General features: G+C 40.5%; 2 protein-coding genes across 2 annotated transcripts in view; one reads left to right on the top strand and one right to left on the bottom strand.

The window, feature by feature from the left end:
• Positions 1-21029, bottom strand: part of rims2b (regulating synaptic membrane exocytosis 2b) — a 242987-nt gene that overhangs the window by 124102 nt on the left and 97856 nt on the right. Inside the window, exons 14-21 of the mRNA XM_060942429.1 lie at positions 18947-19077; positions 18281-18452; positions 16717-16870; positions 14394-14462; positions 13804-13939; positions 13620-13703; positions 10834-10905; positions 2413-2472 (exon numbers count right to left, since the gene is read on the bottom strand). Coding sequence (XP_060798412.1) covers positions 2413-2472; positions 10834-10905; positions 13620-13703; positions 13804-13939; positions 14394-14462; positions 16717-16870; positions 18281-18452; positions 18947-19077 — 878 coding nt within the window. The remainder of the gene's footprint in view (positions 1-2412; positions 2473-10833; positions 10906-13619; positions 13704-13803; positions 13940-14393; positions 14463-16716; positions 16871-18280; positions 18453-18946; positions 19078-21029) is intronic.
• Positions 1-21029, top strand: part of LOC132900376 (NACHT, LRR and PYD domains-containing protein 12-like) — a 296795-nt gene that overhangs the window by 245874 nt on the left and 29892 nt on the right. The window lies entirely within an intron of this gene.

The raw sequence follows: 21029 nt of genomic DNA, 5'->3' as shown, positions 1-21029 counted from the left end.
CTAGTGAACGGATTTTGATGAAGTTTGGAGGAAAGGTGAGCCGTAGGTCGGGGAACAATTAACTAGATTTCGATGTAAATCTGAACCTGTGGCTTGGCGGAGGGATGAACTCTACTGAGTGCCCTTCTAGTTCTGATTGTGGATGCAGTTCAGAGAAGGAAACTGACTATACGGTATATCCGACTATTAATGCATTGCTAAAATATAATCTTCTGAAAATGTTAGGTCTTTAAGGTGATGTGTATCCTAACATTCAAGATCCATGAAAATATGATGAACAGAACTGGAGCAATATATATATATACACACACACACACACACACACACACACACTTCCATACTAATTTTACTTTCCGTTCTTGTACACAACACGATTTTGATTTATACACTGTTCTGTGCAGAGGTGGACAGTGATGAAATACATTTACTTGAGTTCTGTACTTAAGTACATTTTTTGAGTATCTGTACTTTACTTGAGTATTTTTTTTGGAAACTTATGACTTTAACTTCACTACATTTGAAAGACAAATATCGTACTTTTCACTCCACTACATTTCTATCAAGGTCCTCATTACTTATTACTCTGAAGCAGCTTTGAAAGTGGATGTTTTTTCTTTTCTTTTCTAAAACGTGATTGGTTTTTTTGCAGGTGACACTGAGAGCCGATCAGTAATTACTAGGGTCACGTCACGTCCATAGACTGGATAAAATCAAGATCAATGATTTCTCCGCAGCATTATTTAACACGATCAGTTGATGGCAGAATGGAAGGAGGCGGTTCTTCTGGGGAATGAATGCACCCACACCCATGAACCCATGTTTCAGTTTTCTGAAAGGATTAAAGATTTGTTTTGTTTTACATGTTTGCTGTGTTTGCCGAAAACGAGCCACATCACAGCCTACAAAAACTCGCTGTCCAACCTGTGGAAGCATATTGAGGGATCTAAACTTTTTATTCCAAGAGAAAACTAGCAACGAAGTTGTCTGTGCTTTTAGAGCCAGCGATAATGTTGCAATAGCTATGCAGTCTGTTTAGTCAAATGACTTTCTATGGATTTTCCCGCCAAGTTGCCGTAGCCTTGTCCACGGCTAACGTTAACACATAGCTAGTTAACTTGGAAACTGTTAGTTAGCACGTAAAACCGGAGTTACGCTAACATGAATAACATTAACCTATCTGAAGTCCTTTCAGAAACATGTTTTAGCATAATCTTGCCAAATAAACAGCATGTAGAAATCTCTCTTTTCTAGTAACATTAGCTACCTAATATGATTCTGAGTTTGAAAAGAGTTTGCTCGCATGTCAGGTGCAGCGTCACTGACTAGCTAGCTTAACGTTAAACCACCATGACGCACAGCATGTGTTCATTTTGTGAATTTGCATTTCTCTTTGGTAACGGCGTTAGGTTTTGTAAGCGTTGTGGCAATAATACAATGATGCTTTGACAGAAAATGTACTTTTAATACTTAAGTATTTTTAAAAGCAAATACTTCGGTACTGTAACTTAAGTAAAAATTTGACTGGACAACTTTCACTTGTATCAGAGTCACATTTGACCAGTGGGATCTGTACTTTGACTTAAGTAATGAAGTTGGGAACTTTGTCCACCTCTGGTTTTGTGTTTAAACTGTTTTCCAGAAGTCTTTCCCATAAGACACATTTAAGAAGCTAACACAAAGTAAAACCTGACAAACTTGCTAGCTAGCATTAGCTAATTAGCTAACTAGCTTGATTTTTGACACTTCTAGAAAGGATCTAGAGCATCATGCTGATCGTGCTCATGAGAGTGATGGTAAAAGGAGGTTAGTTTTTGGTTAATATATCACCTGATGACCAGAGATTTAGCTAAACTGGATTTTTTTTTTTAGAAAAACACAAGATGATTTGGTGATTATTATGACATAGGAAAATACCAGGGGCGGCACGGTGGTGTAGTGGTTAGCGCTGTCGCCTCACAGCAAGAAGGTCCGGGTTCGAGCCCTGTGGCCGGCGAGGGCCTTTCTGTGCGGAGTTTGCATGTTCTCCCCGTGTCCGCGTGGGTTTCCTCCGGGTGCTCCGGTTTCCCCCACAGTCCAAAGACATGCAGGTTAGGTTAACTGGTGACTCTAAATTGAGCGTAGGTGTGAATGTGAGTGTGAATGGTTGTCTGTGTCTATGTGTCAGCCCTGTGATGACCTGGCGACTTGTCCAGGGTGAACCCCGCCTTTCGCCCGTAGTCAGCTGGGATAGGCTCCAGCTTGCCTGCGACCCTGTAGAACAGGATAAAGCGGCTAGAGATAATGAGATGAGATGAGATGAGATGAGATGAGATGAGGAAAATACCAAGCTTCTTAATGTCATTCAGGTCAAGCAGAGTAAACAGAGACAACACTTTCTATACATATATTTGTGCTAAAGTTCTACTGTTTTACCTCTCAGGAGATTCGTACGAGTCGCTGTAGACTGACAGTCGCCTATCCCGCCTCATCCTCCTGACCATAAAACAACACACAGTGAGACAAATCGATACACAGCACTACTACTACTACTACTACTACTAATACTGTAGACCAGAACCATATCGCATTACTGCACACCAACGAGCTTAAACATGATTAAAGGAATGAGTGCAGGACAAGAACACTGAACATCAGCAGCAGTAAATCTCAGCGAATAAGGTTTAGTTTTTGAACTGAAAGCAACACAAGAGCTCCGTGATGGTTCGAGACGGTGATTACTGAAGACTGAGGGTGGAGCTAAAGAGATCGATCATCTCATCTAACCGACTCTGGTGCTGAAACAGGGAGAACAACTCCACACAACGTCTCGAGAAGTGTTACTGAGTGAGAGAATAAAGCCGTGACTTTGGGTTGAACACGGTGTCTGATTAAAAGTCCAGGAGGTCAGACTGACGACGCAAGGATCAACTACAGAGCACGTGGCTGTGGTGAATAAACTTATTGTATTAAATAAATAATATATACATTTATTTATTACTTATTCACCTTTATTTAAATGATTATATAATGTATAATTTATTATTGATTTAATATATACAATTTATATAATAAACTTATTTATTATTTATAGATGATATTGTTTTGCTTGTCTCTCTTTTACCATAAACTTGTGAGTAAATACAGTATTATTTAGAGCTATTTTTTATTATTTTTTATTTAATGATATTTTATCAGGATGCTTCGTCCAAAATCCAAAGTGATTTTCAAGAAGGTCCTGTAAAAATTAACTACATGTTACAAGATTGAGAAAGTTTAAAAAAACAAAATATTTAAACTAATTGAAACAAATTGATTAAAAAAATTAACAATGTACGAATGTAAAAATTTGAATCATATGCATTGAAAGACTTTAAAAGGATTTACATTTAAACTGGGAAATCTGAGCGCACTGTTTAAAGCCAGACGGCCTTTCAGATTTTTCAAGTGTAGGTCATAAAAAGAATTTTCCCCCGACAGCCAATTAATTTTGTTTAGTAGAACCAAAGCTACTGAATTCAAATCACAGACTAGAATAATTAATGAATTTATCTCCACGTGGCCCTAAATTCTCCACTATTTTTTCCTGCTTCACCATGACCCAATGCAAGATACTACGTCATGCATCACATCACGTGGTGGGCTTTCCCCGTTCACGCAAGGCATTGTGGGATACAAATTTGAAACAGGAGAGAAAAATGGAGGGCGTGAGTGTGCGAATGAAACGTGAAAGGCCGACTACAGTAATGGAAAGAAAGCGAGAAGAAAAGACGTTATGTTCTATACGAAGGAAAGGAAACGCAGGACCAAACTAATAAATATGGGCGCTCAGCGAGCACCTCGGTGTGATCAGCTGTTCGTTTAGCGACAGAATGATGGAACTGTCAGTGCACGCTCAAAGGGAAACCTGTAGATGGCAGTAGTGCAACACTGTGGATGCCAGCTGCCGTAAAACCCAAAAGAAGAAGAAGAAGGTAAACCTGCGCATGCGCACACAGACTTCCTCTGTCTGCTTGACTGCGCCAAGCGAGCGATTTCATGCACATTATTTGCTTTAATCCCCTCAAATTAAATAACTTCCCAGCCACAGAATGGCCTGATATTTTGTGAGATTTCACCGATTTTATGAAATCGAAAGGCCGTCTCGCTTTAATATGGTGAAGTTTTCAGTAAGGAGACATTTATTTAGTGTTTATGGAAGGAGTCTCCAGTGCCCAAGGTAAAGCTGTAACTTTAAGTTTCAAGTTTCTCGGGTAACACGCGTAACAAGCTGCGGTTTTTTTTTTGTTGTTGTTGTTTTTGACTTTTTTGGTCATACTAACTTGAAGAGAGAGAATAAAGAGAGGCTGGTGAGAGAATGACTGTTTATAGCTGCTATAACACACGTGAGAACAGGTGCATGCTGTTCGGTTATTGTTTATTGAGAAGTCTGAAGTTGGAGAAGCAGTGAGAGCCTTTCACTTCTCATTTCCGTTTCTCACTTCACAACATGAGGCAATGTTACTTTTTCTGAAGAATTAATAAACTCAAATAAAAAAAAATCATACTTTCTGGTAGCCTAGTAAACTAGACCCAACCGCCTAGCGGCCAAAAATATTTTTTGCCTAGCGAGTGTGTCTAGCCTCGCACCATATAAACAAAAACACCCCAGGCATCAAATCGTGCCCGCCAATCACAACGCAAGGTTTTTGTTTGGATTCTTTGGGCGGGCTTTTGCAGGAGTGACGACAAAGCTGCGCGACGCTGGAGAAAACACAACAGGAAAGATGGCTACCACTAGTGAACAGCGCGCGTTTGACTCCGCTTTGGAATCAGTTTTAGAAGAATTAGACTTGGAGTTTTGGTTGAAACACGAGCAGGAAGAGGCTCTCCGCTCATTCCTTTTCAAGAAGGACGTTTTCGCTGTTTTGCCGACCGGCTATGGCAAAAGTCTGATCTACCAGCTGGCTCCGCTCGTAGCCAAAAGGATGGGGCTAGTTTGCGCAGTACGAAGAATTAATAAACAGCTTTGAAACATTACTTTTTGATTGTTTCTTATTTTCCCATTATTTTAAATTTAAGGGAAATTATTTCACCAAACACCACTAAATAAAAACTCTCAAAAACAGTTTAAGCAAACCCTTGAAAAACACTCGAAAAAAATAAGAGTCTATGTTAAGTATGTGGTACAGACTCCAAACTTGTGGTCATTATCTCCAAACTTCTTAATATCTAGAACCTGTTTATTAATTAATACGCATTTTGAAAAATTATTTATTTCAAGGTCTCCCCCACTGCTTTCTGTCGCTCTGACTACGTCACAGTCACTGTTGCGCTGATTGGTCAGAGCGTTGGCCTATACGCACAGAGACAGTTTGAAAGACAGCAGTTTGTTCCTCCTACCCGCTTCGGAAATGTCTACGGATCAAGGCCAGACTAAATATTCACATTTAGTCTGGCTTGCCAGGCTAACTTTCTGGACCTTTAGGATCAAACAGTGCAATAATAAGGACTGGACATTTTCTCCTCACCCGGTAAAAATCTCTCTAATAACAGATCCTAATGTAAACTGTAATCTCCAGATAGGCACCACAAGCTAGTCTAGTCGACACAACTATCCAAAAACACTAAAACACACAACCACCGTGGTTTAGCTACCTCTCCAAACTACCATTAGCCCTGTCCGAGTAGCTCCGGGCCGTCTTAGCTGAGCACAAGAGCTTCAGAGCGTCTTCCCGATAGATAGGGTACATGAGACTGCAAGGGTCACACACACACACACACACACACACAAAGCACACAAAGGATGGGGGGGGAAAGATTTTTTTTTTTAAATATCTTTTTGTCCAAAAGGTAGGGTCCTCTCAAGGAAAATTGTGTGTTTGATAACATGTTTAAATAAATTGCAAAAATGTGGCTTAAAGTGAACAAACAATTCCCATGAAAAGTTATGAAGGGTAAGGTCGTGGGCGGGGTTAGGGGCGGGTTAGTCTTTAGCTTTCCTTACGAGTTCATGATTATAAAATCCAACATCACTCTCAGTCGTTTCAATTTGTACAAATTATTCTCAAAACTGGATCAAGATGCATCGTTTTATTCAATATAATCTTTAATAATTATATGTTTGGAGTAAAAACAAGTAAAATTGAGCTCAAAGCAAAAACAACTTCTTGTTGTCTGAGACAGGCATGTAAAGTTTTAAACGTAATTAGCAAGTGTATAAATTTTTCCTTATAATGTTTAACTTCTCTATCTATCTATCTATCTATCTATCTATCTATCTATCTATCTATCTATCTATCTATCTATCTATCTATCTAGTTCATTTTCCAGGGTTTTATTTATTTATTTTTTGCTCAGTGTCAAATGTTATTCTTCTTCTCAGAGGCGTGTCTCTGTTATGCATGATTTTTTTTTTGATCCAGTCACAATACGTCATGCTGAAATTTGTGTTTTGGCTAAAATTCACTCAAAAACAGTCATTTGGAATGTCGTTCCTGGTCAATGTTAAATATCCACATACACTCACCGGCCACTTTATTAGGAACACCCACCCCTACAGCCACCTGCTGTTTTCTGCAGGTCTCTAATCAGCCGATCCTTCAGTGCATCAAATCCCGCAGATACAAATCAAGAGCTTCAGTGAATGTTCACAATATTTAAACATCGGAATGTGAAAAATTGTGATCTCAATTTTTGTGTGACTTTCTTTCACTGTGGTACGGTATGGGTGTTGGTTTGAGCCAGATGGTGGTGTTGGTTTGAGTATTTCAGAACCTGCTGATCTCCTCCTGGAGTTTTCACACACACCAGTCTCTAGAGTTTACACAGAATGGTGTGAAAAACAAAAAACATCATCGAGTGAGTGAGCGACAGTTCAGTGGGTGGAAACAAAGCAAACGGCTTGTTGATAAGAGAGGGCAGAGGAAAAGGGACAGATTGAGCAGTTTGAGCTGCCAGGAAGGATATAGTAACTCATATAATCATTCTTTACAACCGTGGTGAGCAGAAAAGCATCTCAGCAACAGCAGAACGGAAGAACACATCGGGTTCCACGCCTGCAGCCGAGAACATGGATCTTAGAATCAACAACAAGTTCCTATTAAAGTGGCCAGTGAGTGTATAAAACAGAGACATGCTCTAATCAGAGATGCTGCTTATCTCAAGGACTAAATATTTTATAGATAAAATTATCATAAAGTCAAAGTCCTTCCTGTGCCAGGACCTGATCTTCCCAGGCAGTCTCCTGTCCCAGTGCTAACCAGGTCCTTAAAGTACATTGAGTGGCACTGATTTCCTTTTCCATAGCCCTCGGCCTCTCACCTATTACATAGCTAGCGTTACAGTGGGGGGGCGGGTCTTCTGGTAACCATGAGAGTTTGACTCCCTACTCACATCTGTATTGCAGCACCTTGCCAGATGGCAGTACTGCTAATCTAATCTAAAAGTACAACCCCGATTCCAAAAAAGTTGGGACAAAGTACAAATTGTAAATAAAAACGGAATGCAATAATTTACAAATCTCAAAAACTGATATTGTATTCACAATAGAACATAGACAACATATCAAATGTCGAAAGTGAGACATTTTGAAATTTCATGCCAAATATTGGCTCATTTGAAATTTCATGACAGCAACACATCTCAAAAAAGTTGGGACAGGGGCAATAAGAGGCTGGAAAAGTTAAAGGTACAAAAAAGGAACAGCTGGAGGACCAAATTGCAACTCATTAGGTCAATTGGCAATAGGTCATTAACATGACTGGGTATAAAAAGAGCATCTTGGAGTGGCAGCGGCTCTCAGAAGTAAAGATGGGAAGAGGATCACCAATCCCCCTAATTCTGCGCCGACAAATAGTGGAGCAATATCAGAAAGGAGTTCAACAGTGTAAAATTGCAAAGAGTTTGAACACATCATCATCTACAGTGCATAATATCATCAAAAGATTCAGAGAATCTGGAAGAATCTCTGTGCGTAAGGGTCAAGGCCGGAAAACCATACTGGGTGCCTGTGATCTTCGGGCCCTTAGACGGCACTGCATCACATACAGGCATGCTTCTGTATTGGAAATCACAAAATGGGCTCAGGAATATTTCCAGAGAACATTATCTGTGAACACAATTCACCGTGCCATCCACCGTTGCCAACTAAAACTCTATAGTTCAAAGAAGAAGCTGTATCTAAACATGATCCAGAAGCGCAGACGTCTTCTCTGGGCCAAGGCTCATTTAAAATGGACTGTGGCAAAGTGGAAAACTGTTCTGTGGTCAGACGAATCAAAATTTGAAGTTCTTTATGGAAATCAGGGACGCCGTGCCATTCGGACTAAAGAGAAGAAGGACGACCCAAGTTGTTATCAGCGCTCAGTTCAGAAGCCTGCATCTCTGATGGTAAGGGGTTGCATTAGTGCGTGTGGCATGGGCAGCTTACACATCTGGAAAGACCCCATCAATGCTGAAAGGTATATCCAGGTTCTAGAGCAACATATGCTCCCATCCAGACGACGTCTCTTTCAGGGAAGACCTTGCATTTTCCAACATGACAATGCCAAACCACATACTGCATCAATTACAGCATCATGGCTGCGTAGAAGAAGGGTCCGGGTACTGAACTGGCCAGCCTGCAGTCCAGATTTTTCACCCATAGAAAACATTTGGCGCATCATAAAACGGAAGATACGACAAAAAAGACCTAAGACAGTTGAGCAACTAGAATCCTACATTAGACAAGAATGGGTTAACATTCCTATCCCTAAACTTGAGCAACTTGTCTCCTCAGTCCCCAGACGTTTACAGACTGTTGTAAAGAGAAAAGGGGATGTCTCACAGTGGGAAACATGGCCTTGTCCCAACTTTTTTGAGATGTGTTGTTGTCATGAAATTTAAAATCACCTAATTTTTCTCTTTAAATGATACATTTTCTCAGTTTAAACATTTGATATGTCATCTATGTTCTATTCTGAATAAAATATGGAATTTTGAAACTTCCACATCATTGCATTCCGTTTTTATTTACAATTTGTACTTTGTCCCAACTTTTTTGGAATCGGGGTTGTAGACAAAGAGAACCCAGTTAAACAAATGAGACAAAAATATTATACTTGGTCATTTATTTATTGAGGAAAATGATCCAATATTACATATCTGTGAGTGGCAAAAGTATGTGAACCTCTAGGATTAGCAGTTAGTTTGAAGGTGAAATTAGAGTCAGGTGTTTTCAATCAATGGGATGACAATCAGGTGTGAGTGGGCACCCTGTTTTATTTAAAGAACAGGGATCTATCAAAGTCTGATCTTCACAACACATGTTTGTGGAAGTGTATCATGGCACGAACAAAGGAAATTTCTGAGGACCTCAGAAAAAGCGTTGATGCTCATCAGGCTGGAAAAGGTTACAAAACCATCTCTAAAGAGTTTGGACTCCACCAATCCACAGTCAGACAGATTGTGTACAAATGGAGGAAATTCAAGACCATTGTTACCCTCCCCAGGAGTGGTCGACCAACAAAGATCACTCCAAGAGCAAGGTGTGTAATAGTCAGCAAGGTTACAAAGGACCCCAGGGTAACTTCTAAGCAACTGAAGGCCTCTCTCACTTTGGCTAATGTTAATGTTCATGAGTCCACCATCAGGAGAACACTGAACAACAATGGTGTGCATGGCAGGGTTGCAAGGAGAAAGCCACTGCTCTCCAAAAAGAACATTGCTGCTCATCTGCAGTTTGCTGAAGATCACATGGACAAGCCAGAAGGCTAATGGAAAAATGTTTTGTGGATGGATGAGACCAAAATAGAACTTTTTGGTTTAAATGAGAAATGGTATGTTTGAAGAAAGGAAAACACTGCATTCCAGCATAAGAACCTTATCCCATCTGTGAAACATAGTGGTGGTAGTATCATGGTTTGGGCCTGTTTTGCTGCATCTGAGCCAGGATGACTTGCCATCATTGATGGAACAATGAATTCTGAATTATACCAGCAAATTCTAAAGGAAAATGTCAGGACATCTGTCCATGAACTGAATCTCAAGAGAAGGTGGGTCATGCAACAAGACAGCAGATACTGAAAGCAAAGGTTCACATACTTTTGCCACTCACAGATATGTAAAATTGGATTATTTCCCTCAATAAATAAATGACCAAGTATAATATTTTTGTCTCATTTGTTTAACTGGGTTCTCTTTGTCTAGTTTTAGGACTTGTGTGAAAATCTGATGATGTTTTAGGTCATATTTATGCAGAAATATAGAAAATTGTAAAGGGTTCACAAACTTTCAAGCACCACTGTATATAACCTCAGTTTGTGATGTAATCCTCTGTGCTGAATGGTTTAGCATGCTGTCCAGGAAAGGAATAGATTTTGTAACGTCGGTTTGAATCCTGGTGTCAGTGTATTTCTGAGCAGGATATTTTTTCTATTTACCGTAACTTCTATCTCCCAATCAGACAAAGGCTGAGCACAGACCTGCACAGGTCTCTAGGTTTTAGTTTCTTCACATCACTTAGAAATGAGACAGAACTTTGTTTGAGCCATAGAATTATTATCATCAGAGCATGGCGTTATACTCTGCCACTCTGCTTCAATTTTTTTTCCAATGTGATCCCTGCCTAAGTGTAGGACATGGAGACTAGGTCAGCTTATCCTTCAAACCCCGACCACCTTTTCTTTAAATACCTGCAAAACCCGATTCTGAATATGATGACCTTTCATGTTCAATAAAACCATTTCAGAGATTCCAGTGCATTAGACAGGGTGACCTTACAAATCAGTGTGTAAAGAAATACTTCCTGTTGAGAAACTGTCAACCATCTAAAATCAGGTGGGGAGAGGAGGGGCGTCGCTATCCATCCTGTCAGCGTAACTCTCAGCTAGTATGTACCTGTGGTCCTGGAAAGGTGTATCGATGGTGTGATATCTGGTTCGGACTCGATGAGGGTGAGTGACTGAGTTTCTATGGTCGAAGGGAAAAAGAGAACAGATGACCAGAGTGAAGAAGAAACTCGAGACAGAGAGATCTGGAGAAAAGGCAGACTAATGAATGAAACAAACAAGGGAGAAAGAGATGAAACTGAGATGTCACATGACCCCAGTACACTAACCCCTTTAGTCAGGTTTTTGTTGTTGTTGTTATATAGATGAGCATCTGGGTATTGTTTACAGCAGCACTGTGTTGTTGTTGTTGTTGGTACATTTCTGTTCCCCAAAGTATAAATTAAGTACCGTACGTTTACCCCAGAAGATGGACTTTAAGCTCCAGTTACAAACTTTAAATACATTTTACGATTAAAGGAAAAGATATACAACTTAATTAAGAATTCTTCTGGCTGGTTATTTTATATTGTTATATTTTGCGCACAATATATCTTTTTTTTCCCTGACTTCTCCTTTATTCTTATGTACTAAGTGCTTTGTTGATGAATTATCTGCTCCTAAACTTCTTTTCCACGCTCAAACTCATTCTCTGATCCTTAGCTGAATCAGATCAGTTCTTTGCGTTTTCTGAGCAGGGATGTGGAATTATAGTTGAGATCGGGGTGGATCTGAAGACCTCAAGAGTTTTACCAAATTTAATATAGGTTACATTGCATAGCAGTAAAGGCTGTACTAACCTACACTCGCTAAACATGTGACTTGTTACCGTCACAGTGTGCTGAGGATGGACAAAATAGCATAAACACATGGCACTATGTGGTGTCCTGATATTTACACCCATACACGGGCCTTTTACCAAACTGTCACTACAAAGTTGGAAGCCCACAATCATGTAGAAGGTCTCTGTACGCTGTAGTTTTACAGTTTCCCCTTCAGTGGAGCTAACAGGTCCAAACCTGTTCCAGCATGGCAATGCACAAAGCGAGCTCCATGAAGACATGGTGTGTGAAGGTTGGCCTGAAGAACCTGAGTGTCCTGCGTAACGCCCTGACTGAACTCAACCTTTGGGACGAACTGGAACCGGAGCCTTTTCAACATGCCAACATCAGCGACTGACCTCACTAATGCTCTTGTAGCTGAACTGAATGAAGAAAAATCCCCACAACCACGTCCAAAATCTAACGAGAGTGGAGCACATATGGTTGCGATGGTCAGGTGTCCACAAAATTTAGTGTATTATTACAATAAAGCATGTAATAAAGAGCAGGCTGACTCTTTGCCTCCAAGAACAGCTCTATACCTTCTTGGAACCATGTCCTACAAGTTGTGATGGGATGTTGGACCTTCTCGAAAGTAGAAAACATTCCCCTTCTTTTTGGGATGAAGATGGTGGAGATCAACTTGGCAGTCAGAGTTCCAGAACTTTCCCTAAAGCTTTAATGATGTGTAAATCTGCTAATTGGGGAGGCCATGGAAGGCATTTAACTCCCTCATGGTGTTCACCAAACCAATCTGAAATAATTTCAGCAGCATTATAATAGGTTTTGGGAACATCATCAGTGACGCACCATTGGCTGCTGGTTACAAAGAGTCAAGAGTCAGGGCAGACATCTTATCTGCTACTGGTACCATGTAATCCAGTACAACCTGTTTCATGGTCAAGTCGTTGGCGACTAAACAGTCAACCCCACCAGGAAACTTGTTTCCCATGGTGAGGAGGGTGAGTGAACACCCTGCAGGACTAAAAACAAGACCTACAAAGGGCAGAGGACCTCTTTATGGGACAACAGTCATTCAGTCATTGAGGTTTCCTTGCCATTGGACTAAGGTGTTCAGCAGCCAAGATTTGTGTAGTCTTGTCGTCCAGCATTGTCCCACGCTAAAAACCACGCACAGCTTCTGCCTGCAATCTCACATTGGATTGTATAGTCACTCGAGATCACATCAACCTTGACACATAAACATAGCAAGCAGAGATCTTACTCTATAGGGGGAATTGCTGAGAGAGAGAAACAAAAAGTCAACACTGGACCTAAAAACATCCATAAGGTGGAACAGTTGGCCATAGAAATTTGGGTTTGAAGGCATCTTTGGCTTCCTCCAAACATAAATCCATCCAGATGTTAAAAACTTTCTCCAAAATTCTCAGGGCTCTGGATTTGTGAAGCCCAAGATGTTTTGGAGTTATTCATTCATTTCTGTGCGTAACACTTCTGTGGGACCATGTGGGTCAAAATGAGGATCTATACGTCTAAACATTACCTAAAATCAAGAGAAACCGTGATCAAAAACACAGACAAATACAGCATCAACAGCAAGACCAAGGGTTAATCCAACGCATAATCCAATAAATAACACATCCACAAGAAATGGCAAGACTTCGCATTAAGTTAATTAACTCTGAAATGTTCAGCAGAGGCAGTGCAAGTATTCTCGAGCTTTTGCTTGCGACCACTGATCCATCTTACTCATTCTGTTTGTCCTTGATGTTTGTCATGACTTTTGCGACTCTTCTTCTTGAAATTCTAAAGAAGTTTCCAGCTTTTGCGACTGAAGTTTGGGTTCCAACTATTTGTCCTCTTTCGAATATCACCATGCTAACTGTCAGACCGACAATTATTTATCGCTGTTAGTCAACATTTAATAAATAGTTAACCTAAATAAACTCCATTTTAGTCGTGGCTCCGTTTTCATTTAGTGTTTGTTATTTTGTCCACCTCCTGTGATATTTCTTAATGAATAGTTTGTAGGGTGCCAAAACAAACGATATCTAAAAGCTTGCTGAAAACATACCTATCGGGGGAATATCGGTCTTCCGAGAGTCGATGTCGAGGCCCATAATGCACCGGTCCTCTTACGCCGTGATCTAAACTCCGACTGTGACAGAGGACAGAAACGAGACAGAAGACACAACATGAAACTGGACGTGTGTTGCTTAATTGTTTTTATCTGGACTGTGTGAGGAAGAGTTCCGTACCTGTGAGGAGGAGGAACGCTGGGAGAACGAGAGCGGTTGCGCATCACGTCCGATCGAGAGCGATGATTGGACGACATGACCTGCTCGGGGACGGACAGGGTGGAGCTCTGGAACTCTCTGCCATTGTGCCGGTAATCTGAGGAAATATTATTCCTGATTGGATTCATGACAAGTCATAAAATATACAACTTCAATGATCAACAATAAATAGCAAATAATAATTAAACTATGGATCAGCAAGGGCGGGGTTTAATTGAAATCAGCCAAATCATAAATGAAGCCAGAGGTGAGCTCACGAGATCAAGTTTATGCCGAGTTGATTAACTTAAGCTCCGCCCTTGCTGACCCATGAAGACCTTTCACTTGGCAAAACCAGGACCTGAAGCAGAAACACGCCGTGCTTCAAATTAATGCTAATTAATTAATTAATTAATCAATCCTTGCAACTAGTAACATGACACCTGACACACAGCAGTTTAAAAAGAGTTTTAAGGATAAAGGAAGAGAGAAAAAACAGAAACGGACAGATGGAAAGTTTAGGAGGAAGAGACGGAGAGTAAGTGAGAGAAACCGAGAGAAAGAGTTGGTACCTGATATGACACCGATTCCGTCCTCACAGTCGTAGTCGGAAAATTCGCTGTCACTGATTCGCTGTGATCCTGCCAGCAAGGAGATAAAGGGGGGAGAGAGAGAGAGAGAGAGTGTTATGTGGGGCTGGAAGAGCAGATTATCTCCGGTGTAACTGAGCTAAATATGTCTGATGTCACTGTAATCAGCTGAATACACTGCACACATATGTACACTTTACTCATACATGTCAACCTATACGGAATGTCCGTATTTTATACAGATTTGATTCAATAAACGTAGTATACGGGCGTACAAATAAAGTTATACGGATTCTTTAAAAAATCTTCAATATTTATTTAGAGCTATAATCAATTCCCACGATGATAAAAGAGCGCATAACATTTACAAACGTACTGTACGCCACAGACAGCCAGTAAAGAGTCTTATGAAATCGCGCGTTATCTTGTGGTAGCGAGACTTCATTCCACTTTTGATCATGTGCACACTGCATTGTGAGAATCCCGCCAACCGGGAAGTAACATTTTGTTTGAAACGTGTATTTCCACCTGAGCGACTTTCACTAGCGACTGAAAAGATTCTGAATGGGCGCTCCGGCAAGATCAACACAGACACTTGCTGTGACATGCAGCCTCGTGAGGTATTGGTGCAGAGCGCTAAAAAAGCTGTCATGGAGTACAATTCAGAACATTAGAGTGACACTTTGTGTTTTTGTCGAACATTGGAGCTTTGTATTCATTCTGAAGGTTTATTGTTATTAATATTGAATAAAAAGTAACTGGGATATATCATTGTTAATTATCATTCAAATTTTAGGTAAATTATTTTAATTTGCATCTTATACGGATTTTATAAGGGAAATACGGATTTTGGAGGTTGGTTATGCAGGTTTGATTGACCAAAGGTTGACATGTATGTTTATTTATTATTTTTATTTTGCTCTTGTTAATTAAAAATTGTTATTATTAATTTGTCAGGGATTTAGTTTTGGCAATTTGTTAAAAAAAATGCAGTCTTTTAAAATAAAAAATATATTAAATTCCCAAAATTAAATCTCTGCTTTAAATTAAAACGTTGGGGCTTTTTTGTTTGTTTGTTTGTTTGTTTGTTTGTTTGTTTGTTTTTTAAATTGCACAGCATACTAAAAGATCACGTCAGTATAAAATAATAAAAAACTATACATTTTTAAGGTTTTTTTTGTAATTTTTTAAACCTGACCAATATGAAATATTGATTTTACAGTGGGGGGAAAAAAAGTCTGATATCGTTTCATATGACAAAAGATTAAAGACTCAGCAAAAGTTTTCATTCAAACAGGATTCACTGATAATTTAATTAATTTAATTAAGCCACAACAGCAACATGCATCAGTCCACTGCTTGTTTTTAAAATGCTTATAAAACTTAGAAAGTGCAAGAATTTGCAAGAGAGTGAGATCAGTTTGTGAAAAAAATCCAGCTCTGTGAGTGATTAGCGCCCCCTGGTGTCAACAGTGTCTCTCTTAGCTGTTCAAAACAGGATGATGCTAATAATTGTGCTTTGGTTTTCTAGAAAACGCTCTAAAAAAAACCTTATTGTGATCATACCAGTATCAATTCCACTGATACCAATAACCCAGCCAAACTTTAATATCGGCTGATAAAATCAACAATAAATCCATGTAATATATTGGTCAGGTCTTAAAAAAACTCATACGCAGCAAATATCAGTCGCAAGCAGTATTATGGACAATGCGTCAGGCTTTGGGAATATTCACTGAAAACACACACACACTTCTGTTTAGGCAAGTGGCATATATAAAGTTATAAGCTTTATGAGGGGACAGAAGCTTTACTTTACAAAGGCTGTGTTAGTACTGAAACACACACACACACACACACACACACACACACACACACACACTGCAAGCCGTAGTAAACCAGAGCAAGCTGCTGGAGAAGATGGTGGCTGAGAGAGAGAGAAGGAGAAATAGAGTGAAGCAGAAAACTGAGAAACAGAGAAAGAGGGAATGGTAGAGGAAGGATCACATGCAAGCTAAACTCAGGAACAGTGTTGCATTACCTGGGCCGTGATAATACGAGCCTTTATCTGCAATTGAGTCAGTGTGGTGATAAAGAACATTTTAAAGGAAATAAAACACAAAAACATGCATTAGGAAAAACAAACACCACTGGAGTGAACTACAAAGAAATTAGAACTACGTTCGGAAATAAAGCACTAGTCACATAATGGGAGATCACATCAGTGGAGTCGATCAGTGTGTATATAGTGTGTGTCCCTCTAGGCGAGTATGTTTGTGTGTGTGTCTGGGGAGTGTGTGCGTACTCTGTAGTCTCCGTGTTGGACTCTCTCCCTGTATGAAGCGTCTTTGCATGTAGGGTGAAGGGTTCGGCAGTGGCATGGAGGAAATGTCATGCGTTTGGAGTTTATACCAGTGAGGTTGATCATCCAGCAGGGCCGTCTCCAGCTCTATTAAAATCTACGCGCACACACACACACACACACACACACACACACACACACACACACACACACACACACACACACACACAACCAACCATTTAGGCCATGTGTTTCATAACATACCATTATAACGTACCCTCTTCCCATGCCAGCATATCACACTCGCATAATGTATCGCCATACTGAACCTTCAAACCCTACACCTGATACCATACCCTGAAATGTGTACCGTCATACTGCATTTTCATAACCTACCCTCACAGCATATGTCTAGACCATACCCTCATATGGTATTCTCATACCCTATCCTCTTTCTATACCCTCATACAGTCTCCAGACTGTCTACTCCACACTCCCATACCCTACCTTCACACTATACCCTCATATTGTATCCTCATACCCTACCTTCACACTATACCCTCATATTATACTATTATTCAATACCCTCATACCATACCTTTACATGGTACCCCCATACCCTACCTTCACACAGTACCCCCACACCCTACCTTTACATGGTACCCCAGACCCTACCTTCACACTGTACCCTCATATTGTATAATTATTCCATACCCTCATACCTTACCTTCACATGGTACCCCATACTCTACCTTCACACTGCACCCTCATACTGTACCCCCATACCCTACCTTCACACAGTACCCCCATACCCTACCTTCATACGGTACCCCCATATCCTACCTTCACATGTTACCCCCATACCCAAATTGCACACGGTACCCCCATACCCTACCTTCACACAGTACCCCCTATACTCTACCCTACCCTCATACTGTACCCTCATACTGTATCCTCATATCCTACCTTCACACTGTACCCTCATACCCTGCCTTCACACTGTACCCTCATACTGTACCCTCATACCCTACCTTCACACTGTACCCTCAGATTGTACGATTATTCCATACCCCCATACCCTACCTTCACACGGTACTCCCATATCCTACCTTCACATGGTACCCCATACCCTACCTTCATACTGTACCCTCATACTGTATCCTCATACCCTACCTTCACACTGTACCTTCATACTGTTCCCCCATATCCTGCCTTCATACTGTACCCTCATACTGTATCCTCATACCCTACCTTCACACTGTACCCTCATACTGTACCCTCATACCCTACCTTCACACTGTACCCTCATACTGTACCCTCATACCCTACCTTCACACTGTACCCTCATACTGTACCCTCATACCCTACCTTCACACTGTACCCTCATACTGTACCCTCATACCCTACCCTTATACTTTGTGTACCATATCCACATAGTTTATCATCAGTATACAGTACCTTCATACCCTACCTTTATACCCTTCCCTCAGAGTTCACACTCATACCTTACCACCACACTCTATTTTCAAACAATACCCTATTCTGCATACCCTTAGACCCAATTCACCTCTCCAAGGAACTCGCTCTCCTCCTCTCGAACCCGTGCCTGGTCCCATAGTGTGATCTCCAGCATTCGCTCCCTGAATTCGCGCCTGTGCACGGGCGAGTACATGAACGTCTGGTTCCACTTGGGCTCTAACGACTTCTTCACTGTTTTCGTTCTTCTCTTGCTTTTATCACTGAACAGGAATTAAAATAAGGATAAAGTTTAACATCCTAACATACAAAACATCATAGCCGTGCTGCTATGAAATGATCTGTTCATTTTTTTTTGGTTTCTCAAGTTGATTAAAAATGATTAAAAATGGTTTCAACTTAAGGCAAGTAGGAGAGAAAAGGAACGTCTTGTCTTGTCAACATCTGTTCATTATTTCCGATTTCAGTGTCTGTAAACTCCTTTGCTTGTCTTGTTTCCACTGAGCCCATGGTTTTCAGATTTTGGGTTTCCTGCCTTGCCCCGATTTCCCTTGTGTAGCTTTGCGCTGGCTCCTTACTACAAATATGGGATAGCATTTGCGATTTGGATTTGTTTCAATAAGCCCTGCAACTGGACCATTGTTCATACTGATCACTGAGATGAAGAGAAGATCTAATTGGTATTTTAGCATAAATGTGACAATTATAATGCTACAAATTCCTGTAACAGGAACTCAGGAACTCAGAAACTCTGCACCTTCTGTCAGGAAGGAAGTAAATTTTGATGTAGGGGTTCCTGGGACGACCATCCTCTCGAGCAGGCAGGTCTTTGGCGCCCAAAATGGTGACGATGAGTTGGTGTCCCACTTTGTCGTACCACAACTTAACCTTTAAAGAGAGCAGAGGTGAATTAGCATGTCTTCGGTTGGAGGCAGGACTTGCTCACCTCCCAGATAAGGCACCGCATGCATACTGTGGCTTTCTAAAAGAAATTACAGATTCTAAATACTTACATTGAGCTGTTTTACTAGGGATTTATCACTGTTTATTTTCCTAGAATTGTCAACCAGAACATAATACAGGTGGAGATGATAATCCTAACATTACCTACATGTACTGAGGTTTACAGAAAAAAGTTTGTTTTTCTTATATCTTTGAATTACAAAGTAATAAAGCGTAAGTTTAATGTTCGAGAGTGTTACAGGAGCTAGTAATTTAATGACTGAGATCTCACAAAATGATTTCTCCAGCTACTCCTATATTCCCCAATAATGTTCCTTGAGTCACCTTGAACTGCACATCGTACTATTTTTCTATCGAGAACAAAACAAATGCATTCGAATAGAAAAATACTAAAAGGCCCAGAATAAGAGACATCAGCAATTTCTTCAACTGGTGATTAAAAAAAAACAATCTAAATATCTGTTCAGCAAAGAAGCTCCGATATCCATGGCGAATATTATACTCGCTCAGCACCACTATGGCCTTTGACCAAATTTAACACACTGATTTTCCACTTGTTTCAATGAAGAAGTGGAAATTGTTCCATTTGAAAAATCATCCTTCTGTCTACACTTTTCTTCAGGAAAGAAACACGGTTGCAGTGTTAAATTTTTAGCATGCTAACAAACATTATGAATATTAGTATGTTATATCAGTAGCTGAGTTATGGACCTGAATGTTTTTGCTCTGTTCCACCCTCTAGTGGAATAACAAAGATTAGCTCTTTTTTTTTTAAATATTTCAAATACATTACAGACCATTCTCGTCTCATTTCATTATCTGTAGCCGCTTTATCCTGTCCTACAGGGTCGGAGGCAAGCTGGAGCCTATCCCAGCTGACTACGGGCGAAAGGCGGGGTACACCCTGGACAAGTCGCCAGGTCATCACAGGGCTGACACATAGACACAGACAACCATTCACACTCACATTCACACCTACGGTCAATTTAGAGTCACCAGTTAACCTAACCTGCATGTCTTTGGACTGTGGGGGAAACCGGAGCACCCGGAGGAAACCCACGCGGACACGGGGAGAACATGCAAACTCCACACAGAAAGGCCCTCGCCGGCCCCGGGGCTCGAACCCAGGACCTTCTTGCTGTGAGGCGACAGCGCTAACCACTACACCACCGTGCCACCTCCACCAAAATCACGGAATAAAAAAAACAAGTAGTATGAACCAATCCACTCTAACACAACTGTTACTCTCATTAATAAGCTGATGTGATTGATTAAAAAAATAAATAGTACAGTGTGCAGTACACGGGGACTCAATGCACGGAACTGGAAAACGGTGAGCTAGCAAAATATTCCAGGGATGTATTTCATAGCCCAGTCTTTCCATCGCCCAATATGGAGACCTGAACTCACGCTAACACCTAGAGACACTTTCAAAGCCTGGCAATCAAACTCAAAGGCATAAAAACAACTTCCAAAAGGAAAGGCTCAAAATAAAAGAGAGCTTGTGGGGAAAAAATGACAAAATGCTTGAATAGAGGGCATGATAAATTCTTTTTTTTTTCTTTGGAACCGACATTTGGAAAGAGCGTTGAAATTCTTAATAATCCACTCATGCTTCTACGCTCACTATGAGTAAACTACAGCCTTATATCTCCAGAAAGAAATTAAGAATTTTAAAGAAGGGGCAAAAACCAGAAGACTGCGACAACGTTTCTGAAGCTGAGTGAACATCATTTTGATTCAAGACATTCTGAGACTTCACAGAATTTGCCCATCCTTTGTAACAAATCTCTAAAGCTAAAAGAAACACAGCTCTATCAATCCATAAAGCGAAAACACTGCTCTAAAAAACAGTCCAGAACTAATGCATGCAGCAA

The sequence above is a fragment of the Neoarius graeffei genome, chromosome 16 (genome assembly GCF_027579695.1).
Source record: "Neoarius graeffei isolate fNeoGra1 chromosome 16, fNeoGra1.pri, whole genome shotgun sequence".
NCBI classification, from domain to species: Eukaryota; Metazoa; Chordata; class Actinopteri; order Siluriformes; family Ariidae; genus Neoarius; species Neoarius graeffei.
This window is presented reverse-complemented; position numbering and strand designations above follow the sequence as displayed.